The 27,006-nt window shown below is 47.0% G+C and overlaps 1 protein-coding gene across 1 annotated transcript in view; it reads right to left on the bottom strand.

Moving 5' to 3' along the window:
- Window positions 1-229: 229 nt before the first annotated feature.
- The window catches only part of LOC309544860 (protein DGCR6-like), a 39,655-nt gene continuing 12,878 nt past the window's right edge, over window positions 230-27,006 (bottom strand). The window contains exons 4-5 of the mRNA XM_082243850.1: window positions 15,544-15,684; window positions 230-438 (exon numbers count right to left, since the gene is read on the bottom strand). Of these exons, the coding sequence (XP_082099976.1) occupies window positions 355-438; window positions 15,544-15,684 (225 nt within the window). The 3' untranslated portion in view covers window positions 230-354. The remainder of the gene's footprint in view (window positions 439-15,543; window positions 15,685-27,006) is intronic.

Here is a 27,006-nt window from a genome sequence, read left to right as displayed (position 1 = left end):
TGGAATGTTAAGATTTAATTTGACACACATAATCGAACGTCAGTAAATCAGGTTAAAGAACGAATACAAACACATATAACCAAAAGTGCAAGATTTAATAAATAAAGAAATATTAAACAAACTGAATATTCAGAACCAATGTGTTTCCTTTACAATAACAGGTAATATTACATTCTACAAACATTGGATTCCAATCTAAAAAAGGCATCACAAACATAATGGAAAATATCTTGACAAATGTGCAGAAAAATATGCCCAAAATGATAGAAAATCTTAAGGCTGTTCCATCACAGCCAACAGATATGGGCTTTCATCACCTTTCAGATTGCAAATGAAATGTTCTACTTTAACTTCTTAAGAATACTTGTTGCTTATCCCAGTCTCCTTTTGCTGCAGCTTGAGGATTAGCTCCAATAAATTCATTTGCAATGTTAGCTCCTAAAAAAAAAAAAAAAAAAAAAAAAAAAAAAAAAAAAAGGAGAGTTATATAATGGGCGTGGATGCACAAGCTAAAAATAAAGTTACTGGCAGAACTAACCTGAGGGTCTGCTTTGTGCATAAAACCCCTTCTGACCAAAATAATAAAAAAAAAAAAGATTGCTTCCAACAAGCATTCCTTTGAGAAGCGCATGTACTGTTTATCTTAGTTCGGATTGTACTTATCATTATGTCTAAAAGGATAAATTTCTCAGTCTGCTTTGCCCACAGCAGCCAGTTTCTCTCTCTCCTTCCTACAATATGGGCCAAGACTGTTGCTATAGGTAATAGACAATTCTTGCATTACACAGAGATAGATGAGCCGATTTTCTATTTTTATATGGTAAATGCAAACGTGTTGGTTTCAGCACCTAATGGGCCTCACGTATGAAAACTGGAGGAAAGGGGACAGTATAGTGTTCAGAGTCATAAAGCAGATGTTAAATTCATATGTGCTAGAAATACGACAGTTTGAAGATGGCAAGTAGCAATACTCATTGCTTACTCACACACGTGATTCTTTTTTATTGCCTGATTAAAATTTGCAGATATACAGATAGCCAAAAAGAGGTGAGGTCTCCATATTAGGGATGCACAGATACCAGTTTTTTAAGACTGAGTACGAGTACCAATACTTGCTCAAGTACCCAATACCAATCAAGGATACCCATTTTTAATTTTATGTGACAATTTTTAAGGGCTTGTTCACACCATACATGCATGAAAATGGATGGGAAAACCGCACAGATTTCATTTGCAGAGACAGCAGTTTCACATCAGTTTTCATGTGCATATCAGTGACTTTTTACAGCCTGTTTGCAGTGCGATTTAAAAGTCCTGTGCGATTTCTAATCTCATACACTACAATTCGCTTTGGAATCGCACTGTAAACCAGCCTGGAAAGTATCGGTGCATTTGCACGAGTACATGTGTAAATGCTTAGTATAGGCATGGATACCAGTATTGGTGCAACCCTATTCCATATGAAATACAACAAAGAACAAGAATATATCATGTAGATCAGCAGGTGTTTGGCACTAAAAAGTCACTCATTTTTATCATGGAGAACTGCAGTTGCTCAGTATGATAAATGTACACTTCCAGGGTTAATTAGCTTAAAATGAAAGGGAGTTAGGAGGTTTAAAATTAAGGGATATAGTGTTTAGTTTACAGCTTAAACCTGGACTCTAGTAAAACAGCCAAATACTCAGTATATACACTTTTAAGTTGAAGTTGTTCCATGAAGGGGCCCATCTCCATCCCAAAACCCTCCAGGGGGAAAGGGGGGGGGGATAGCTACTCCCCTAACCAGGAACCAGGGCGGGCACCGCTCCAGACAGAATAAATGGGGGGGGGGGGGGCTGTCGGCCAGGAGGAATGCTGCGACTCGGGCCGAGATCCCGGTCGCTATGCGACCTCGCGAGGCGTTTAACTAACAGGCCAGCCCCCATCCGGTGGGGCTATGTCGCAGCCAACCTAGCCTGGAGCTGAGGTCTGTGCGCGCTCGCTGGCCAGACTGGGCATTGCTTGCTGGGAGCGGAAGCAGGCACAGCTCTGTGGAAACAGGTTTCGAGTTCCGAGGGTAAACATCCCTGCCTCACGTTTCATTTTAGTTTAATGAAAACGAAGTTGATCTTCATAATAGTTTTTGTCCGTCAATGAAAATGTGGTGCAATTTATATTTCGTTTTCGTCCCTGTAAAAAGGCCGACAAAAATTTTGACAAAAATGTTTTCGCTGATGAAATTAGCACTGGTGCAGCCTCCACAGTGCCCATCAGTACCGCCCCATCAGTGAAGTGAAAAATTACTTATTTACTACATTTTAGAACAGAAACAAAGAACATTTTTTTTTCTCTTTCATTCCCTCTCTCTGCTATAGGTACTCAGTTTCCTCTGCCTAGTAAGGACATGGTTCCTTGCTGGAATCACTGGTCCTGGCAAACATTTTTCTTTTTAGATAAATTTTTTCTCCTGTTTTTTTCAGGTGAGATCTACAATCAACTGCCGGACTGGGTGACGGGCTGGATAATCTAGATCCAGTGGTCATCCCAGTCTGGCGAGCAAGTGCGCGCAGACCTTAGCTCCGCGCTAGCTTGTCAGCCCACCGGACGGGGGCTGGCATGGATGGTTGGGGGCGGAAGTACCTTTCTTCTGCAGGCTACTAAGGGTAAGGACCCTCATCGTAGATATGTACCCTCCTTCTAGGCTCATAAGAAGTTTTGTCCCTCAGGGTCGACTGACAAGGAATCAGAGTCCTTCAGAGGTTTCAAGCAAACTTGGCCTGGCAAGTCAAGTGCGGGCTTCTCCAGACCTGCGTACAAGTCCCCTTTAGCATTAAGGTGCGCTGACACGCGTATCTGGGGTTAGGGGGGGGGGGGGGGAGGGTTGTCTTCACTGGTTCCCGGACCCGTGGACTCCCCTGGTACAAGAACAAGTGGGTTCACAAGGTCATTCGGTCCAGCGACAAGATCAAGTTTCGTTCTAACGCTCCGGTACAATTCTTCCTTCCAACATGAGACTATCCCCGGTCCGCATACAGGCTCTTTTTGGGTAGGTGCAAGACCTTTTTACTTTAATATATATAAATATATATATATATATATATATATATATATATATATATATATATATATATATATATATACATACACACACACACACACACACACACACACACACACACACACATACATTCGGCAGGGTGGCTCTCCTGCGCAAACCGACGTAGATTGCCGCCTGACACAAGCGATCGATCCCCGCTGAGAGAGAAGGACGGTCGGCTATTGTAAACACAGCCTAAAATGTTAAAAAATTTTGATTTCATTTTTTTTGAGAATGTCATATAGCAGAATGTGAAAAAAACGGAATTTTTGTAAAATCTTACCGTAAAATTCCTTTCTCTGAGTCCTCCGACAGTCGCCGCCCCTTCCCAAGTCTTCACCAATGGGTATTGACCTTTGCTCCGCAGGAGTAGCTAGGCAACAAGATTTGTTAATAACAAAAGCTTTTAGCATAGACACACCCCTAGGGGCAGTCCCCTTAGTCAATACCTCCCTGCACCAGCATTCCCAACTCAGTTTGGTAGCATAGCAGTAAGAGTACACAAAAACCCCAAAAGAGGGGCGGGGGGCGGCGACGGTCGGAGGACTCAGAGAAAGGAATTTTACGGTAAGATTTTACAAAAATTCCGTTTTCTCTTACGTCCTCCGACAGTCGCCGCCCCTTCCCAAGTCTTCACCAATGGGACGTCCCAAAGCAGTGTAGACCTGAGGGGTGGGAGACGCAGCCGCAGAAAAGCAACGCAGTACCCACATCAGAGAAAGGAACCTTACACACAGTAAGAGAACCAACTGGGCAACAGGAAAACGGGCTCAACAGGAGCAACAACCCAGGAAAAAACAAGTAACCCAGGGGTAACACACCCCAACAGCCAAAGACCCAAAAAAACAGGGGTCCCTAAGGCACTGCCGCACTGAGAACTTTACGGCCAAAGGAGGCATCAGCCGATGCCTGAACATCCACCTTATAGAATTTTGAGAAGGTGTAAACGGACGACCAAGTCGCCGCCTTACACACCTGGGCCACAGAAGCCTGATGCCGGAAAGCCCAAGACGTACTCAAAGACCTGGTAGAGTGCGCTTTCACAGGGAAGGGAGGGACCTTCCCCCTCAAGGCATAGGCCTGCACAATGGTTTGTCTAATCCATTTGGCGATAGTCGCAGCCGTCGCCGCCATGCCCTTCCGAGGTCCCTCAGGAAGGACAAAGAGGGAATCCGCCTTGCGATAAGGCTTAGTGGACGACAGATAAACCCTGATCGCCCGGACAACATCCAATGAATGTAAGGCAACCTCCTTAGGATGCAAAACAATTTCCTCATTAAGGTGAAAATCCGAGATCACTTTCGGCAGAAAGGACGGGACAGGTCGTAGGACCACCTTGTCCTTGTGGATCACCAGGTAGGGAGAGCTGCAGGACAAAGCTGCCAGCTCTGATACCCTGCGAGCCGAAGTGATCGCCACCAAAAAGGCCACCTTTTTGGACAACAGAGGCAACGAGATCTCCCTGATCTTTTCAAAGGGAGCATGTTGCAACGCGGACAGAACCAGGTTCAAGTCCCATGGAGGCAAAGGCTCCCTCCGCGAAGGGGCCAAATGGCGCACCCCTTGAACAAAGGTGCGGATCAACGAGTTCGACGCCACAGGGCGCTGAAAAAGGACGGCCAGTGCAGAAATCTGGCCTTTAATCGTGGCCAACGCCAAACGCTGGTCCACTCCAGTTTGGAGGAAAGCCAACACTCTGGACACCGAGTACGAGCGAGGGGAAAACCCCCTGGACTCACACCAGGCAAAGTATGCTTTCCAAGTACGGTAGTAAATCTTTCCCGAAGAGGCTTTCCTAGCCTTGATCAAAGTGGGAATAACCTCAGGGGAGAGACCTCTGTCCTTCAGGACCTGGCTTTCAACAGCCAGGCCGTTAAAGCCAGCGACTGTAAAAAGCAGGATGGAATATCGGCCCTTGAGACAGGAGGTCTTCTCGAAGTGGCAGACGCCACAGAGTGTCGACTGCCAGATTTACGAGGTCTGCGTACCAAGACCGGCGAGGCCAGTCTGGTGCCACCAGAATCACCGTGTGCGGTTCCGAGGCTAACCTGCGAAGGAGCCTGGACAGCAGCTGAATCGGTGGAAAGGCATACATCAGACGATACTGATGCCAGGGCGCTACTAACGCGTCTGAGGCGTCTGCCTGAGGATTGCGCGTCCTTGCAAAGAACCTTTCCACCTTGTTGTTTAGACGAGACGCGAACAGGTCCACATCTGGGGAACCCCACTTCGCGCACAACATCTGGAAGACATCCGGGTGAAGGGACCATTCTCCCTGGTCCAGGGTCTGGCGACTCAGATAATCCGCCTGCCAGTTCTCCACCCCCGGGATGTGAACTGCCGTTATGGCCGGAACGTGCGTCTCGGCCCAAGACAGAATGTCGGCTACTTCCCGAGCCGCTCGGGCACTCCTGGTGCCCCCTTGGTGGTTGATGTAGGCCACCGCGGTGGCATTGTCCGTCTGAACCCGAACCGGATGGCCCTGAAGCCGTTCCGACCATTGCAGAAGGCAAAGCTTTATCGCTCGCAATTCCAGAATGTTGATCGGAAGGGAGGACTCCTCCTCCGACCATGTCCCCTGGGCGGACAGATTGCCCAGGACACCACCCCAGCCCGTCAGGCTGGCATCCGTGGTGACCACCGTCCACAGCAAAGGACGAAAAGACTTGCCACCCGACACTGCCGGGGACTGGAGCCACCACAGAAGACTCTGTCTGGTGCGGTGGCTCAACGAGATCCGCAGATCCAAGGACTGCGGACGCCCGTCCCACTCTGCCAGAATCTCCGCCTGGAGACCCCGCGTGTGAAACTGGGCAAAAGGGATCGCCTCGAAGGCGGAAACCATCAACCCCAGACATCTCATGCATGTCCGGAGGGACGAGCTGTGGTTGGTTGGCCCTGAGGGCCCCGACCTCGTCCTGAAGTGTCCGGAGTTTGTCCTCTGGAAGGAAAACCTTCACCTGGACAGAGTCCAGAACCATCCCTAAATAGGGAAGGCGAACCGAAAGACACAGAGTCGACTTCGGAAAGTTTATGGTCCAACCGAAATCTTGCAGCGTCTGCACCGTGGTGGACAGGTCGGCCAACAGGCTCTGGCTGGCAGTTGACCGTATGAGGAGGTCGTCCAGATACCCCAAGATCGCAATACCCTGTGCCCGCAACAGGGCCAGGACCGGCGCCAGCACCTTGGTAAAAACCAGCGGAGCCGAAGCGAGACCGAAAGGCAACGCCACGAATTGGTAGTGTTCCTCCGCAATGGCGAATCGGAGGTACCGTTGATGACCCTCGAAGATGGGGATGTGTAGGTACGCATCCTTCAGATCGATGGAGGCCATGAACTCCCCCGGACTCAGGTCAGCCACCACTGAGCGCAGGGATTCCATGCGGAACTTGCGCACCCGCACAAAGCGGTTCAGAGCTTTCAAATCCAGAATCAGACGCACCTTGCCCTCCTTTCTGGGCACAGTGAACAGATTGGAGTAAAACCCCTGAAATCTGTCCCGATGAGGCACCGGGACCACCGGTCCTTGGGTCCGCAGGTCCTGCACCGCCAGGTGCAGATCCTGCAAACGCTCCGGAGACAGCTGAAGATTTGAGGGAAAAAATCTGCCCGCCGGCCGAGAGAGAAATTCGATCTTGTAACCCGATCGAACGATTTCCTGAACCCACCTGTCCTGAATGCGGATCAGCCAAGGTTGGAGGAAACCGGGCAGACGTCCCCCCCACCCCAGAAACGGGTGAGGGCGTCCCTTCAGGCGGAACTAGTGTGGGTAGTGGAACCGGACTGACCGGATTTTTGCTTACCTGCCCACGGCTTCTTCTGGGAGCCCTGGCCCTTGAAAGGCTTGCCCTTGGATTGTGACCGAAAGGCACGAAAGGAACCCTGGGAGGGCCTAAACGAGGGGTTCCGTTTGCCACGGAAAAACTTGTGCTTGGGATTCTGGGGTAAGAGAGTACTCTTGCCCCCAGTAACACCCTCAGAGTATCCAAAGCCTTGCCAAAGAGGCGAGATCCCACGTAGGGAAAATCCGCCAACGTCTTGCGAGAAGATTGGTCCACAGACCAATTCTTCAGCCATATCAGGCGACGGTTGAGCACCGCCACGCCAGACAGGCGTGCAGCCAAAGGAGCCAAATTCAAGTCCGCATCACACAAGTACATGACGCCTTGATGGATTTGATCCACCATGGCCAATGTGGTAGGCGGAGCCGAAGCAGCCACCAGTGTGCGCCTGAGCACCTTCGTCCAATCGGCAACCGCCTGGGCCGCCAAAAATAGGTTTTAGCATAGAACCAGCAACCATGTAGGCATGACGGGCAAGAGACTCCAATCTCCTGTCCGTAGGGTCCCGGAAAACCGGGGTATCCTCAGAAGGAATCGCAGTAGCTTTGTTTAAAAACGGCTACCGCGTGATCCACCTGAGGCGCCACACACCAACGCTCGTCGGTGGATGGCGCAAATGGATAAAGCAGTTTAAACTTATTCGGCACCATAAAGGGCTTCTTTAAATTGCGCCACTGCTCATAAACCGTATGGTGAAACTCAGCAGGGCAGGGAAAAACCTGCGCAGATTTGCGGGTCCTTTGCGTCCCAAAGGAAGACACCCTAGTAGGAGGAGCTGGCTCATCCTCCAAGTGCAAAGTATCTTTAATGGAGGCGATCAGCTCATCCATGAGTGCAAGCTCCTCAGGCGAGCCAGGGGGAGAAGTATCAACCCCTTCCACCTCCGACCCCACGAGGTCCAGAGATGAGCAAGACCCTGAGAAGGGCACGCCAGCCCCAGCAGCCACATCGCCCTCTGAATCAGAGGAAATGGATAACCTGGCCCTTTTTGCGGATCGTTCAGCCATCAGCATCTGCACCTGAGACACTAAGGATGCCACTACAGTGGCCAGATCAGCCCCCTCGGGGGGTGCAGCAGCCCCCTGGTCCCCCACCAGGGCGGGGGGAAACTTGCAATCCTGAGAATCCATGCCCACAGTCTAAAAGCAAAAAAGGGTACTGTCCCTTTAACACCACGGCGAGCGCAGCCCACCGCACACTACTACATGCACCGATTCCACAGGGATAGAGAACACTGAGCAAGGAATGACAGGACAAAGAAGGAAAAAACCTGGAGAGAGCACAAACAGGCTGCTGCCACCGATCGCTGTCCCAGAGAAAGAGGAAGTGATGCAATAACTGGCTGACTTATATAGCCTATGAAGGCTCCGCAAAAATGGCCGCTCAGGCCGAGGGATCGAGGCTACAAGAAAATGGCGCCGACATGTGCTCGAGCGAGCGCGGCCCGCCAAAATGGCGGCAAACGGCGCCAAAACACAGCGCTGTACAGGACAGGGCCATCCATAGCATTTTCTGCAAAAAGAAATGGCAGGCCGCATAGCGGTCGCCGCTCAGGCATGTCTGGCTATTCAGCTCCACAGAACTCACAGCAGAGCGGGAGGGCCCCCCCCCCCGCTAGTAGCCCACAAAGGCATGCATCCATACAGGGATCTGACAGGGAGCCCGCATAGCACATAGACATGAGGGTACACACAGCCACAGACTGACACCCACACAGATGGTCCCCACATAGAAGGTGCTTACCGTACCGGATGGCGTGGGGAGCCTTCTCAAGCGACAAACCGCTATCAGGATGACAGGGAGTGCCACATCCAGGACGCAGTGGACAGCAGCACAAGACCGCAGAATGGCGTCCAGTGAGGTAGCCACCTAACAGGCAGCATCCCTGCAGCGAACAGGGATGGGTCGTTCATAGCGCCAGGGCGAACCGTAGCTGAACGCTCGATGGCAGGCTGGGGATCCATCTGGCTCTCAGCCCTGGGATCCAGGGCGGCCCGTCCGAGACCCAGCTCCGCATGATCATCTTCATCCGAAGATCCCTAAACTAAAGCTGACAAAATAACAGCTAGTAAAGAAAAGAAAAATACTTGAAATAAAATAAAAAAAAAGGGTAGAAGGCTGAGACTGAAGCCCCAGCACAGGAAAGCCTGCTACTCCTAAGCTAGGCAAGATCAAACTGAGTTGGGAATGCTGGTGCAGGGAGGTATTGACTAAGGGGACAGCCCCTAGGGGTGTATCTATGCTAAAAGCTTTTGTCATTAACAAATCTTGTTGCCTAGCTACTCCTGCAGAGCAAAGGTCAATACCCATTGGTGAAGACTTGGGAAGGGGCGGCGACTGTCGGAGGACGTAAGAGAAATGTTTTTTTTTTCAAAATTGTCGCTCTTTTTTTGTTTATAGCGCAAAAAATTAACAAAATCGCACAGGTGATCAAATACCACCAAAAGAAAGCTCTATTTGTGTACAGCGTCGCATGACTGCGAAATTGTCCGTTAAAGTAACGCAGTGCCAAATTGCAAAATAGGGCCAGGTCAGTAAGGAGGCAATTCCTTCCAGCCTTAAAGTGGTTAATAGGTCCTTCATAGCCAGGGCTTTTGTTGTGTCTTTTGGAAGGTTTGTGACAAAATATCTTTCTGGAGAAAGATCCGAAAATTCTATCTGGTAGCCTTGGGACAGCATAGACAAAAAGGGTAGGGAGTGGAGGGACAGAGAAATCCCCCCCAGGAATGGTTGCAATGCGAGCCTCTCATTGCAACCATTCCTGGGGGGGATTTCTCTGTCCCTCCACTCCCTACCCTTTTTGTCTATGCTTCCTAGGTTGCGCTAGGTTCCCGGTCCCACCCGACCGTGAGGTACGTGTCCAATTTGATTCTCGCCGACTAATTTAGTCTGGCTTGAGAACACCTTCTTGGCTACTCAGTTTTTTACATGTCTTTTCTGCCTTGGGACAGCATAGCCAAAATATATTGATTGTTTGTCATAGCTGCCCAGTGGGGGAGGAACTCTTTCAGTCTTCCTCCCACAGGCAACAACTTGTCATTGTGCTTTGTTGGTTGACGCAGGAGGATGGAAAAGGACGCTTTCTTTCCCCCTAGATTTTTGCGCCGACCAACTTTTCCTTTTCTCTTGGGGCCTGCTATCCTGCTGAGCCCTTTGAGGTCCAAAAATACGTTTAGGTGGCTGTTTTTTCTTTTTAATGGGGAGTGACCTCTTTTTGTCGGCTGTTCTGTCCAAAACGGAGTCTAACTCAGGACCAATTCTAGAGATCCCCTAGAAACGGAATCCCTCAAAGCTTGCTCTTGGATGCCGTATCCCCAGGCCAAGTCTTCAACCACAGAGCTCTTCTGGCTGAGTTGGTTAAAGCTGATGATCTTGCAGTCACCCTAACTGATTCTGCCAATGCATTCGCAATGAAGGCTATAGCCATAGATAGGAGTAGAAAAGGAATCAAGGATTTCCTGTTTTGGCGAATCAGCGCTGATATGGGCTTTGAGCTGGTTAACCCAGTCCCCCCAAGTTTCTGGATACACAGGTGACTGCCATAGCGGGTTTGAGGTTTCCAATAAAGAATTGCCAGGCTGTTGATCCATTCTTTTCTCCATCGGAATTTTTAATATTCCCATATCTTCAAAAGCCAAATCAGTTGATCTAGAAACTTGGGAGAAAGCCGCATCAATTTTCGGTACTTTATTCCAAAGTGCCCCTGGGACTTCATCAAATGGAAAATGCCTCTTATATGCTTTAGGAAAGAAGGGTTTCCTCTCTACTTCAGCCCATTCTCTTTTAATGGCCTCTGAGATGGTTGAATGCACCGGGAAGGTGCGACCTTTAGGTTCACCCAGACATGCATACATCCTATCATGAAGGGATAAAGGGATAAATCTTTCTTCTCTTGTTCCAAGCCTAAAGTGATATAAACTGCTTTTAATAAACCGTCTACTTGTTCTAAGAACAGTTTATACTTTGAGGGTATATTTTCTACCCCTTCCTCCTATTCTTCCTCCAAAACTTCTTTAGCATGAGAGGGGGAAAAACTTCCTTGGGTAGGAGGACCCATTTGCACTTCCACCGAAGGGATTGACTGTGAGCCCTGAGAGGAATGTGAGGCTGATGGCTGACTCGAAGAAGGATCTGTTAAAAAGGACCAAAAAGATTGAATGGTAGCATCTAGATCCTTCCTCAATGATGCGATTAAGTCGCTGCATGCTGAAGACGCTTCCTCTTTAACCAGGGAGTCAAAGCACGCCTGGCAAAGTGTCTTCTTCCAAAGTTCAGGTAACTTTTCTTTGCATGAAGGGCATTTCTTTTTAACCATTAGCTCAGAAATTTTAGCCTGCAAAGAACAACACCAACAAACTTTCTAATGAGTCAGCCTATAAACCTCAGGGTCACCTAGGTGCACAGGAAGTATCAGAATAAGCCCCCATGTGCCCAGACAGGCCCCCAGCCACCAGGGGGAAAAAAGAGAGAAGGAGAGAGACCCCACAGTAAAATAAGGATAAGTACCCAATTACCCCTTACCTGGGCCTTGCTGGAGCCTGTGCCTGTCCCACCTGCTGCGGAGACTCCGTCCATAGTTCCGGATTCCCAAAGCGCCTCTGCGCCGGACCGGAACAGGAAATAAGTACCAGCCTTGCTCCTCCCCTCTTCCCCTGCGTCTCTGGGGGAAGTGACGCCGTGTGCCCCCTCCACGAGCGCCACCCCTCCCGGATACCTCACTTCCGGCCGGACCAGCGTCTTCTCATTGTCGAAAAGGCAACAGCAAATTCAAAAAATGAAGGGACGGTGGAGAGAAAAAAATGACTCACCGCCAGTAGTTTTGCTGCCAAGGGGCTGCACTAACAAGGGGTCCTGGCTCTCCCTGAGCACTGAAGGGGAAGAGGGAGCCCATACAGCATTGCCAATCTGGTGGATGGGAGGAAACAAACTCTCCAAGATCAAAAGGTATGTTGGAGGCAGGGAGCCTAGTCTCTCAGGGCAGCACCTTAAGAGCCCCAGACTCCCCACTGAGGTGTTCCTCGGCCGGAGGAAACACAAAAATTGAGGAACTGTGGGGAGAAGCCTCCTTTTAAAGCATGGTGGAATGGGTGTTTCCTGTTGGTGAGAGGGAGGAGCCTTCTCTCAAGGTGCTGTCCTGAAAGACGTTTAGGGAAAATTGGGTTTTTGTAAGCACTTACCATAAAATCCATTTCTTTGATGTTCATTGACGGACACAGCACCCACCCCTCTGTGGAGTTGTAATTCTTCTGACACTGCTTGTAACTACACAGAGTACCTATAGCAGAGAGAGGGAATATACCCCCTGGGACTGCCCATTGGCATAGCTAGAGTCTTACTCCTGTAGGGGGCAGTATAACTCAATGGTTAAGAAGATCAGGAGTTGTGTTCGTCAATGAACATCAGAGAAATGGATTTTACGGTAAGTCAAAAATCCAATTTTTCCTCCTTCAAAATTTTTGGTCTTTTCTTAATTTTTTTTTTCAAAAAAAATTAAAAACCCAGTGGTGATTAAATACCACCAAAAGAAACCTATGTCTCAAAAAAAAAAAAAAAAAAAAAAAAAAAGGGATGAAAAAGGAAGACGTATAAAAGTACCCATTTTCAGCCAGCTCTGGCCTGGTAACATGAACCCTTGTGTCAGCCAGCAGTAGCTGCAGGCCCAGCCATTGTCGGTGCTCCCTCCCTCCACTTTTATGGAGTTTTTGCCCTGCTTCTGGCATGGAATGTAAAGTATGCTAGTCACACTACTTTGTTACTTAAAGATTTACCTTGAAGGCAGCAGGGCCCTGGCTAAATACATAGAGTTCACCCTAAAGAGAACTTGCTGCAACACATGGATGGCCCCTACCAATTAGAATCCATCTGGTCCATCTTTGCAGTGATGAAGAGAGGAGAGAAAATAGCGGTGATTTCAAATCCCCACTCCAGTGGAGCGACAGAGTATACACACTGACCATGTTAGCATGGATTGGCTGCCATGCTTCGGTTATTTTTAGGAGGGGCACAGGCAGAATCAATCAGATAATAGAGAGGAAAATAAGGCATAAAAAGATAATAGAACCCGCGCTAAGGAATCAAAGGATATAGATGTGTACTAATAAGCTGCAGCCTCACTTAAACTATAGCCAAAAGACTATATAAATAGCATGATCAACTATGCCTTATTTTCGATGAGAATGGAGGTGATGGCGCTGCTTATATTATAAAGTGTAATTAGGTAAATATACTTATGTAATCATATATCATCGGATGAATTGTATATAGAAAAGACTATGGAAAATGGCCACAAGGTGGCGAAGTGCAATGTGCAAAAATGTGCTGAGATAAATAAATATGTGTATATATACAATATGCAATAGTGATGAAAATAAATAATCAGCAAAGTGAATATATAAACGGCAATAAGTAGATCAATCAATCAATAATATAAAATGACTCAAAAATCGCGATGATAAAAATTAAAATAGTGCGGGAAAACATTGACCAAACCGAGTAAATGTGCAAATATACAGGGGAGTATTATACAAAGTGCACCAAAAAGTGATAGTACTAATTAATATATAAAATAAGTTCGTGGACAGAAAATTGTGCAAAAGCAATGAATGTGCGGGAAACTTCTATCCAAAGTGTGACAATAAGTGATGATCAGTCAATTCATATAATAGAATAAATCCATAAATAGGTGTGTATACCCAGTGAGATAGGTGGGCAGTGACTTACGGTGACCCCCAAGGTGGGTAACTGGTGAGCTGCAAAGTGGCTACTGATGAAAAACCTACTCACCAGATGTACCCACCCCACACAGGGGTATAGAGCGGGTACTGGAGATATGCCTCGCTGGTCTTTACTCTGTGTAGTGGTTCCCTTCCTGGGGGAGAATGGTGTGGGGTCCGCGGGGTATCACAGGTATCCTAACGTGGGGTCCAGTATATACGGTGGTTCATAATTTATTTGTGGCACGGGATATATACACATTTTTAATTATTATATTTATTCCATTACTACTTCTATCAATATGAATCCATTCGGTTTTTCACTGTATGGCATAGGCTTTGCTCTATATAGGAATGCATGAGCCGCGGCATGGCTTATATGCAACACTCGTTATGCTTCATAACGAGTCCCGTAGCCTTGGTAACCACCGTATACAAAAGGGCCGGCTTGGAAATGATGCGACGCTGCAGAAGACGTCACATGACGAAACGCGTACAGCGCCGTCACGTCATTTCCGGTTCCGGTTTTCAGTTGGAATGCATTGCGTTCCGGGACGCCAATACCACGCTGTTTACCATATGATCGATTGTGAGTATCCATTTATTGTATACTGCTGAATAAAACATCCCCTACGATATCACACTATCGAGTCTTTCCACTTCCTATGACCCTCCCATCCATATACTTGTGAGTGGCCATACTAGATCCCTCCACGGAGCATCGGATACATTGGAACAGGACCCTATTACTGGACCCCACGTTAGGATACCTGTGATACCCCGCGGACCCCACACCATTCTCCCCCAGGAAGGGAACCACTACACAGAGTAAAGACCAGCGAGGCATATCTCCAGTACCCGCTCTATACCCCTGTGTGGGGTGGGTACATCTGGTGAGTAGGTTTTTCATCAGTAGCCACTTTGCAGCTCACCAGTTACCCACCTTGGGGGTCACCGTAAGTCACTGCCCACCTATCTCACTGGGTATACTCACCTATTTATGGATTTATTCTATTATATGAATTGACTGATCATCACTTATTGTCACACTTTGGATAGAAGTTTCCCGCACATTCATTGCTTTTGCACAATTTTCTGTCCACGAACTTATTTTATATATTAATTAGTACTATCACTTTTTGGTGCACTTTGTATAATACTCCCCTGTATATTTGCACATTTACTCGGTTTGGTCAATGTTTTCCAGCACTATTTTAATTTTTATCATCGCGATTTTTGAGTCATTTTATATTATTCATTGATTGATCTACTTATTGCCGTTTATATATTCACTTTGCTGATTATTTATTTTCATCACTATTGCATATTGTATATATGTATATATATATATATATATATATATATATATATATATATATATATATATATATATATATATATATATATATATATATATATATATACACACATATTTATTTATCTCAGCACATTTTTGCACATTGCACTTCGCCACCTTGTGGCCATTTTCCATAGTCTTTTCTATATACAATTCATCCGATGATATATGATTACATAAGTATATTTACCTAATTACACTTTATAATATAAGCAGCGCCATCACCTCCATTCTCATCGAAAATAAGGCATAGTTGATCATGCTTGGCAAGTGCATGTCACAGTTCCCTCAGTCCTATTATCCCCCCAGCCGCACCGGATAATTACATTGTGAAGTTGGGTAATGGTTGAGGTTTCCAAGGAAATCAGGAGCAAGCAGCACAAGGGACACATCAGATTAACAGTAAGTAATGCAGTTTTTGCTCATTTTTTTTTTTTATAAAAAACTTATGGCTTAAACTTCTCAAAACCATTGGTTTAGGCAGAGGGACCTCCATCTAGCCTCGTCTGCAACCAGTGGGACTGACATTACAGACATAAGTAGTGACTTACCTGTGGATTAGTTGTGACATAGAAGCCCGAAACACCTGCTTTCTCTAATGTGCTCTGCTGGTCTATGACTTTCTGGTCTAATTCCAGAACAATTTTTTCATCCATCATTTGCTGCTCTTCTTTTATTCTCTGTTCCAGGGCCTAAAACAGACACAGGCACATGTGTTATTCCCAGCCAAAATATTCACCAATTCGCAAACATCTTTGCACATGCTTAGAAATATATTGTCTCCATTTAGCATATTAAATGGTTTTAGAACTTTTTTTTTTCCTTTTTTTAATAAGTCCTTTTTATTGATTTTTTTTTCCAAATTTGTACAAAAACACACACAAACGAAAAAAGAAAAAACATGGCTGATAACACAGGGTGATGGACATGGACACCTGCCAATTATTGAGCATATGAATCCCCCAGCTTGTTTTGTATCTTTCAGTGATTACAAAATATTACCAAAATACATAAAAAGAAATAGTACATGAAACTGCATCAGTGAAAAAGGGTATGGGCCCATGCAACACTGACACGATTATAAATCTATAATATATGAACAGACATTTAAAGCGGTACTCCTGGCAAACTGATAAACACACTGTTAAAATACATTTATGTATTTAAGCTTCATTGCCCAACCACAGATGGGGGGGGGGGGGGGTTTAAACTGTGTATTTAAATCTGTAAATCAACTTTAGTCAGAGATTAGCAATTATCTGATCTTACTTTCCGACACCATCACCATATACAGTGGGTACGGAAAGTATTCAGACCCCCTTAAAATTTTTCACTCTTTGTTATATTGCAGCCTGTGACAGAACCCACTGTCACTGTGTGTTTTGGAGGGGACTGTGCGCAAGCCTCCTACCGACAGACTATGGGCCAGAAGCTACTGGAGTTTGGCACTGCAGCCTTTTGACTTTACCATCCACTACTGGCCTGGGAAGCAAAATGGCAATGCTGATGGGTTGTCCCGGCAAATGGAACTCAGCCCCTAACCTAAATCCGGACATCCCCAAGTTGACCTGAAAAGGGTCAAGCCGGGTCTGCCGGAGGGTTCCACAAGGGGGGAGCACTGTGACGGATCACCCTGTCCCTGGATTGTAAACCCCTTTGTGTCATTTTCCTATGAGTTTGGGACATTGCACTTTTATTGCATTTTATTTCCTCTTTATTCATCCTCTGAACAAAGGAAGATGGCAGGACTCATGCCATTGAGTTAATGTAATGTAATGTTACAGCCCATCCCCCCCCCCCCTCCTCCTGTTCCTGTGTCTAAGTGTGTGGATTCATGATACAGACAATAGCCTGAGCTGGGCTGGAGACATCTCTCCGCAGGGGGTGTGTATTAAGACTTGCAGTTTCAAATGTACAAATGTTCAGTTCTCATTGGTTGTTGGTTGGTCCTTGTCTCACCCCCCCCCCCCCCTGCAGGGCTAAGGGGAGTGCCCCTTAGCTGTGTGTAACTGTTGTCTTGGAATGTAATAAACAGTTTAAGCTCTGCATGGTTAACCCTCAACACCTGTGTGGATTGTCTCGTGATTGAGGGGTTACGGGCTGGGTATGGCTTCTCCGCAGGCGAAGAGGGGGTGCGTTTGGAAGACAGGAGACCGAGGTCCGGCGGATATGCCCAGCTGGGGTACAAAGATCCGTTACATTGGTTGGCAGCGGTGGGATGTCTCCTGCAGTCCAGGACATCCAAACCACCACCAGGATTCAAGATCTGGGCAGCTGCCGAGGAGTGATACGGGGACCAGCCAGCATGAGAGCGGAGTTCGGGAGGAGGCTGCAAGGCATGCGGAAGCACCATCGGGGACCAGCGACAGAGCACACCAGGCTCGGCTGGGAGGATGTGATCCGCCGGCAACTCTGGCATGAGGCGCTAAGCCACGAGCGGCACCATCAGGGGAAGATCCTTCCCTCCTCCACAGAGATGTACCGGAAGCAGTACCGTGCGCGAGAGGTGTTCCTGAGGGAACGACCGCGAGATGAAGGGAAGACGGAGCTCGGAAGATTGGTCCAGGAGGAAATGAGGCTGGACGCCAGCTACAGAGCCCTCCGGTGGTTCGCGGCTCAACTGTGGCCAGGTACAGCAGATGGCAGCCTAACAGAAGGCGTTGGCTATGGCGGCGTGGGGCTGCTCCACCAAAAAATGTACGGAGACCCAGACTTTGGGAGCGATGAGGAGTGGCGGCTGGAACACATTCTGGATTTCCGAGATGAAGTGCTGGACCTCCCAGGCAGCGAGACAAGCTGATAGCATTAAGGTCTCAGAAGGGGGAGTCGAGACAGGCGCTGGAAGGCTGGGAAATGGTGATCAGCAGCAAGTCCAGAGTATCTCATCTGGTGCCCCAGCAGAAGCATTGGCTACAGGGCAGAGTGCCCCTGGCATCTGCCCAGCATCAGAAGAAGAGTTGGATCCGGAGAGTCTGAGAGAGGATCTGCGTGAGCTGTTTTCCCAACAGCAGATACCCCCACCGGGAGTAGAGGAAGCAATTCTCCCTCCCCAACAATTGGACACTACCCCAGTGGTTATCCCCCCAGCAGAAGTGCTGGCTACGGGGCAGAGTGCCGCTGGCCTCTGCCCACCCTCAGAGGTAGATCCAGGGAGTCCGAGGGGTGACCTCAGTGAGCCGTTTCCCCAGCACTTGGACACTACCCCAGTGTTTATCGCCCCAGCAGAAGCGCTGGCTACAGGGCAGAGTGCCCCTGGCATCTGCCCAGCATCAGAAAAAGAGTTGGATCCGGAGAGTCTGAGAGAGGATCTGCGTGAGCTGTTTTCCCAACAGCAGATATCCCCACCGGGAGTAGAGGAAGCAATTCTCCCTCCCCAACAATTGGACACTACCCCAGTGTTTATCCCTCCGGCAGAAGCGCTGGCTACAGGACAGAGTGCTGATGGTCTCTGCCCAGCATCAGAACCAGAGATGAAGAATCCCGGAGGCAGTCCCTGCAAGATACCTTCTCAGCGGCTCGTAACTACACCAGGAGAAAAGCAAGTACCTTTTTCTCCCCAAATGCATAGCCCTACCAGCCTACATTCCCTACCAGCGGAAGCGCTGGCATCAGGGCAGAGGATTATTCAGTTCCCCCCAATATCTGCAACCCAGCCCCGGATCAGAGGAGTGCAGACAGTTGTTCCCACTCTGCAGCGGCTGTTTTTATTCATGGGAGACACTATGTGCAATTTTGCTCCCCAGCGCCAGAGTCGTACTTTTACTTTTCCTGGTTGCCTGGGGTGGAAGTTTGTGACTAACGCAGGTCCAGACCAGTTGAGGGGACTGTGCGCAAGCCTCCTACCGACAGACTATGGGCCAGAAGCTACTGGAGTTTGGCACTGCAGCCTTTTGACTTTACCATCCACTACTGGCCTGGGAAGCAAATGGCAATGCTGATGGTTGTCCCGGCAAATGGAACTCAGCCCCTAACCTAAATCCGGACATCCCCAAGTTGACCTGAAAAGGGTCAAGCCGGGTCTGCCGGAGTGTTCCACAAGGGGGGAGCACTGTGACGGATCACCCTGTCCCTGGATTGTAAACCCCTTTGTGTCATTTTCCTATGAGTTTGGGACATTGCACTTTTATTGCATTTTATTTCCTCTTTATTCATCCTCTGAACAAAAGGAAAAAGGAAGATGGCGGGACTCATGCCATTGAGTTAATGTAATGTAATGTAATGTTACAGCCCATCCCCCCCCCCTCCTCCTGTTCCTGTGTCTAAGTGTGTGGATTCATGATACAGACAATAGCCTGAGCTGGGCTGGAGACATCTCTCCGCAGGGGGTGTGTATTAAGACTTGCAGTTTCAAATGTACAAATGTTCAGTTCTCATTGGTTGTTGGTTGGTCCTTGTCTCACCCCCCCCCCCCCCTTGCAGGGCTAAGGGGAGTGCCCCTTAGCTGTGTGTAACTGTTGTCTTGGAATGTAATAAACAGTTTAAGCTCTGCATGGTTAACCCTCAACACCTGTGTGGATTGTCTCGTGATTGAGGGGTTACGGGCTGGGTATGGCTTCTCCGCAGGCTGTGGGTGCGTTTGGAAGACAGGAGACCGAGGTCCGGCGGATATGCCCAGCTGGGGTACAAAGATCCGTTACACAGCCATTTGCTAAAATAATTTAAGTTCATTCTTCTTCCTCATGAATGTACACATAGCACCCCATACTGACAGAAAAACACAGAATTGTTGACATTGTTGCAGATTTATTAAAAAAGAAAAAACTGAAATATCACATGGTCCTAAGTATTCAGACCCTTTGCTCAGTATTTAGTAGAAGCCCCCTTTTGATCTAATACAGCCAGGAGTCTTTTTGGGAAAGATGCAACAAGTCTTTCACACCTGGATTTGGGGATCCTCTGCCATTCCTCCTTGCAGATCCTCTCCAGTTCTGTCAGGTTGGATGGTAAACGTTGGTGGACAGCCAATTTTAGGTCTCTCCAGAGATGCTCAATTGGGTTTAAGTCAGGGCTCTGGCTGGGCCATTCAAGAACAGTCACGGAGTTGTTGTGAAGCCACTCCTTCGTTATTTTAGCTGTGTGCTTAGGGTCATTGTCTTGTTGGAAGGTAAACCTTCGGCCCAGTCTGAGGTCCAGAGCACTCTGGAGAAGGTTTTTGTCCAGGATATCCCTGTACTTGGCCGCATTCATCTTTCCCTCGATTGCAACCAGTCGTCCTGTCCCTGCAGCTGAAAAACACCCCCACAGCATGATGCTGCCACCACCATGCTTCACTGTTGGGACTGTATTGGACAGGTGATGAGCAGTGCCTGGTTTTCTCCACACATAGCGCTTAGAATTAAGGCCAAAAAGTTCTATTTTGGTCTCATCAGACCAGAGAATCTTATTTCTCACCATCTTGGAGTCCTTCAGGTGTTTTTTAGCAAACTCCATGCGGGCTTTCATGTGTCTTACACTGAGGAGAGGCTTCCGTCGGGCCACTCTGCCATAAAGCCCCGACTGGTGGAGGGCTGCAGTGATGGTTGACTTTCTACAACTTTCTCCCATCTCCTGACTGCATCTCTGGAGCTCAGCCACAGTGATCTTTGGGTTCTTCTTTACCTCTCTCACCAAGGCTCTTCTCCCCCGATAGCTCAGTTTGGCCAGACGGCCAGCTCTAGGAAGGGTTCTGGTCATCCCAAACGTCTTCCATTTGAGGATTATGGAGGCCACTGTGCTCTTAGGAACCTTAAGTGCAGCAGAAATCTTTTTGTAACCTTGGCCAGATCTGTGCCTTGCCACAATTCTGTCTCTGAGCTCTTCAGGCAGTTCCTTTGACCTCATGATTCTCATTTGCTCTGACATGCATTGTGATCTGGAAGGTCTTATATAGACAGGTGTGTGGCTTTCCTAATCAAGTCCAATCAGTATAATCAAACACAGCTGGACTCAAATAAAAGGTGTAGAACCATCTCAAGGATGATCAGAAGAAATGGAAAGCACCGGAGTTAAATATATGAGTGTCACAGCAAAGGGTCTGAATACTTAGGACCATGTGATATTTCAGTTTTTCTTTTTTAATAAATCTGCAACAATGTCAACAATTCTGTGTTTTTCTGTCAGTATGGGGTGCTATGTGTACATTCATGAGGAAGAAGAATGAACTTAAATTATTTTAGCAAATGGCTGCAATATAACAAAGAGTGAAAAATTTAAGGGGGTCTGAATACTTTCCGTACCCACTGTACATGCAAGCTTGTATCCCATGAATGGGCATGCGTTTAGGATAGGAGGACCCATTACATTTGAACTTTTGTTTAAAGTGACCGGAGGGAGTGCAATAGTTTGCAAAGAGCAGCCCTGATCCTCTAACAGAAAATGTTGTGTAGGGATCTGCTGCCCTCTATTGTTACCTGCTAATATTAGTGTTCTGTATAATTATGTATTAGCACTTCCTGTCTCTGGTTTAAAATTAAAAAAAAGGAAGGAGGAAGTAGAGAGACAGAGAACCGAGTCACATGGCTTTATACATACAGGGTCTACTACTGCTGCTGTATTTTCACCCAGACCAGAAACAGACTATTAGGCAAGCGTTTATTTGTTCCAGTTTAACTACAGCAGGATAACTAAAGCTGTATGAATATAGAACAAGAACTCTGGAAAGATTGCAAGCAAACCAGCACTCAACATTTAACTTATTTAAGGTCAGATTGCCACTTTCTTTCTACAAACATGCTTCTTCTACTCTTCTTTCTCACATCGGTGTCTTCCATCCTCAAAATATCCCTACACTACCCCTCCTCTCCACCCCACAGCATACACATGGCACCCTCACTCCTACCACCTCCTTCAGTTGCTGAGCTCACATACTAACCTAAACAGCAGGGCAATTAGACATGTGCACTCATACACACCCCACTCCCATCTTACCTTTCTCACCCTCCTTCTCCTAGCCTCAGGGGATATTTCCTCAAATCCTGGCCCTCCTTTTTCTAACTGCAAACCACATAACCCACACCCCTCCTCCTCTGGCAACAGCCGCAATCCACTAGGTTTAATTTCTGTCCCCCTGCTTCCTAAAACCAGCCCCCCAATCTCATGTGCCCTTTGGAATGCTCGCTCCATCTGTAACAAGCTCGCATCTGCTCTCCTATGGTGGGCTCCACTGGACTCACTCCCCCAGACCCACCGGACAGAAACGAGGTGGAGTTGGATTCCTTTTATCCCCGCAATGCACCTACAAAGTCCTTCCAAACCCTACCTCTCTGTCACTCTCTTCTTTCGAGATGCATTGTATTAGTCTGTTTTCTCCAATTTCTCTAAGGATTGCAGCAATCCATCGGCCCCCTGGACTAGCATCACACTTTTTCGATGACTTTGTTGCCTGGCTACCCTACTTTCTCTCCTCTGAAACACCCTCTATCATTCTTGGTGACTTCAACATCCCTGTCAATGTTAACAGCACAGCTACAACTCAACTCCTCAACCTAACTTCCTCTTTTAACCTAACCCAATGGATACACACTTCCTCTTACTCCAATGGTAATAACCTCAACCTTATAGTCTCCCATCTCTGCTCTGCTGGCAACCTCACCAACACCCCCTTTCCTCTCTCTGATCACAACTTCATCAGTTTCACTGTATCCTTGCCTCAAATAACCCATCCCTCAAAGCAGCAAACAATTACCTGTGGGAACCTTTGTCACTTTAACCCCTCTCTCCTCTATTCTGCTACTGACCACCTACATGACATAATCTCTCCCCTGTCCTGTCCTGACCTGGCTACCTCTGTTTACAACAGCTCACTCTCATCATCACTTGACGCACTTGCTCCTCTAACTACACGCAGAATCAGGCCCCCGACCATTGCAACCCTGGCAAACTGACTACAGTAGAAATCTCAAGAGACACTGCCGTGCTCTTGAACGACGATGGCATAAAACCAAATGCTTGCAGGACTTCACCCTATATAAATCTTCCCTCCAAACCTACAATTCATGCCTCCATGCTGCCAAACAAGCCTACTTTGTTTCTCTCATCACTACCCTGTCATCCAGTCCCTGCAGGCTCGTCTCAACTTTTAACTCCAGTTCGTCCCCCACCCCCTCTACTCACTCACTCACTGCCCAAGAGATTGCCAATCACTTCAAAGACAAGGTTGATGCAATACGTGAGGACACCTCCACTGCGTGCACATCTTCCCCACTCAACATACCTTGCCTAACAGCACAGTCAACACTCTCCTCCTTTGAACTGGCTACTACTGAAGAGGTTACAAAACTGTTTTCAGATGCCCACCTAACCATCTGTTCCCTGGATCCTGTTCCCTCACAACTACTACAGGCACCCTCTTACTCTATCCTATGCTCCCTTACTCACATCTTCAATCTCTCCCTCTCTAGTGGCACCTTCCCCTCCCCTCTAGAACATGCACAGATCACTCCCATACTTAAAAAGCCCTCACTAGACCCCACCAACCTGAACAACTTCAGACCCATCTCACTGCTCCCATTCACTTCTAGAATGCTTAATCTACAACCGTCTCAGCTCCTACCTCAGTGAAAATAACCTTCTTGATCCCTTACAGTCTGGCTTTCGCTCGCAACACTCTACAGAAACTGCCTTACTAAAACTCACAAACGATCTACTAACTGCTAAAACCAATGGCCCCTACTCCATACTTCTATTACTCGACCTTTCTGCGGCCTTTGATAGTGTTGACCACCTGCTCCTTCTTAATAAACTCTGTTCCCTTGGCCTCCAAGATTCTGCTCTATCTTGGTTCTCCTCCTACCTATCACAGCGCTCCTTCAGTGTTACCCACAACTCTACCTCCTCCTCATTGCCCCCTTTCTGTGGGGGTTCCCCAAGGCTCTGTTCTTGGACCCCTCCTCTTCTCTATCTACACCACCTCCCTTGGTCACTTGATAACCGCCCACGGCTTCCAATACCATCTGTACGCCGATGGCACTCATATCTGTCTACTCCCCACCTCACTCCTTCAGTCTCCTCTCGCATTGCTAGCTTACTTACTGACATATCAACATGGATGTCGCACCACTTCCTCAAACTAAATCTCTCTAAAACTGAGCTGGTAATATTCCCTCCCGCCTGTCCCCCCCCCCCCCCCTCCATGACTTTTCTATCAAAATTATTTATGCAACCATCAATCCCTCCCCTCATGCCAGGGTACTAGGTGTAATCCTGGACTCTGACCTGTCCTTTCAGCCCCAAATCCAATCATTGTCAAAAGCTTGTAGACTTCACCTCCGCAACATCTCTAAAATTCGCCCCTTTTTAACAACTGAAACCACCAAGCTACTCATTCACTCCCTAGTTATTTCTCGCCTTGACTATTGCAAATCCCTTCTCATAGGCCTACCACTTCATAGGCTATCCCCTCTTTAGTGTATCATGAATGCTGCTGCCAGGCTTATCCACCTTACCAATCGCTCAGCGTCTGCCTCCCCTCTCTGCCAATCCCTACACTGGCTCCCGATTGCCCAGCGAATTAAATTCAAAATACTAACCACAACATACAAAGCCATTCACAACTCTGCCCCAAGCTACATCATCAATCTTGTCTCAAAATATCAACCCAACCATCCTCTCCGCTCCTCTCAAGTCCTCCTTGTCTCCTCCTCTCCAGAATTTCTCCAGGGACTCTCCCATCATCTGGAACGATGTACCTCAACCTGTACGGCTATCTCCTACTCTAGATGGTATCAGGCAATCCCTGAAAACTCATTTCTTCAGGCAAGCCTATCACACCGCCAACTAATCTGCCATCAGCTCATTCCCTACTCTTACCTCTTGTAACACCTGCCCCACCCCATTAGATTGCAAGCTCTTCTGAGCAGGGCCCTCTAAATCCTCTTGTATATGTACTGTCTCCCTCTAATATTGTAAAGTGCTGCATAAATTGCTGGCGATATAGAAATCCTTAATAATAATAATAATAATAATAATAATAATAGTTTAACTGCAGCTGCCCATAGCTTCTTGAGTGTATATCTAAATCCTTGGGACAGACTTATCTCTGTTCTATTGGTATTATCTCACATGCAAAGTGCCACATGGCTAGTCTGTGCTACTGTATGTGTGTAGTAGTCACCATCCAGTCTAATAAGAAGTGAACCAGTTCATTGCAAAAGTTTTCATGCAGCTCATGTTATTTTAGTAAACCCTGTCCCTTCTTGTCTGGGATTCTATATTCTAGTTTTAGTTCAGGGCCCAGTAACCAGCATAGATTAGAGTCTTGTTAGACAAATCTGATAGCCACACCTGGTAGTTAGAGGTCCAGTTGCATGACAGATTAGATAGGCGACTCCGAGTTTTAGTGCCACACCACAGTTTCTACTGGTATAAAGCTGCAATGCAGGCTGGCTGGAAAAAAGATGGAGGATCTCCCCATCAGATGGGGAGGATCTCCCCATCTCCCCATCAGCGCTGATCTTGTCTTCGGGTCTCCAACACAAAGACAAATGCAGCATCGCGATCATCCTCAGGGACTCCTGCAACATTCATCTAGGTAGCTCTGTTAACAACTATATATACCCGGATATATGTAGACAATTCAACTTGGACTCTTACCAGGCTTTTTGCTGATAATACCTATATGCACATTGGATGAGTACTAATATTCACCTTTTCCTGTATAAATCTTTTGTTATTCTCATACTGGTGTGTATCTATATAAAAATGCTCAATGTTCTATGCTGGTGGCATTAGTTCTCCTGCTCTCAATTACTTTGACTGGACTACTGGTTAATTTCCCAGGAAGGGAATTTCCGCTGTTCACAGAAGACCTGTCCTGGGTGGAGGCACCTCTAAAATTTATTTTCAAACCCACTCTTCCACTTAGCGATAGTTCTGGTTCGCTTATTTACCTTCAGGTTTAGCGCAGTTTCATGTTTGCGGAGGGCCATTTCTCATAACCCCCCAAAAAGATTGCTACAGTTAAAACTGTCCACATTTATCCAATCTAGTAGGATTTTATTTCAGATCTTATACACAGACTCAAATACTTTGTCTAGGGCTTGTCTTCAAAACATCAAACTGAAGCCTTTTGTAGAAGTACTAATGTGGCAATACTTTTATGTGCAACAGAAACATTAAGCCCAAAAGAAGAATAAAAAAAGGACCCTTTCACACAGGCTGTCCGATGAAATGTAAAAGGTTGCACCTTCAGAATAAAAAATATATGTTTTGTTCTACATGCAAACCATTCCAGGTTTTAAGCAGTTAAAAGCATTTGCAGCAGACTTTACTAAATGTACTTATATAGACTACTATATATATATATATATACACATATATATATATATATATATATACACACACACACACACACACACACACACACACACACACACACACACACACAGTAAAACCTTGGTTTGAGAGTAACTTGGTTTGAGAGCGCTTTGCAAGACAAGCAAATTTTTAAAATAAATTTTGACTTGATATACAAGCAATGTCTTGATATACAAGTAGCGTCATGTCACAACTGGGTATAAAAGAGAAGAGAGGCGCCTCTAAGTGTAGCAATATTGTTACATTTAATGAAGGTTTAATATTTAGCAGCTCACATGGTTGATGATTAAAACAGGCACATCTAAGTATGCAGGCATCCGGGGTAAAGCTGTCCACATAGATCATCCTCCGCACTGCCATCTTCATCACACCCTTCCACGCTCCACGAGCGATTCAAAGTCTCGCTTTCAGATCACTCTACTGCAGGGTAGTCTTCCCAATCACAATTGCGGACGGACATCAGTGAGAGCCAGTGGTTCAGAAGATGGTCTATGTGGACCCCGGATGCCGCATACTTAGGTGTGCCTCTTTAATCATCAACCATGTGAGTTGCTAAATGTTGTACCTTCATTAAATGTCCCTATACTGCTACACTTAGAGGTGCCTCTCTTCTCTTTTATATCCTCTTGTGGAGACGGCCATTTGTGGATGGACATTTTATGATGACACAACCGATCACATTGCTATAATCTTTGTATATAGACTATAAACTGAAAGACTTA

The sequence above is a fragment of the Pelophylax lessonae genome (genome assembly GCF_965119305.1).
Source record: "Pelophylax lessonae genome assembly, chromosome: 1".
NCBI lineage: Eukaryota > Metazoa > Chordata > Amphibia > Anura > Ranidae > Pelophylax > Pelophylax lessonae.
The sequence above is the reverse complement of the archived record's forward strand: the minus strand, read 5'-3'. Positions and strand labels throughout refer to the sequence as shown.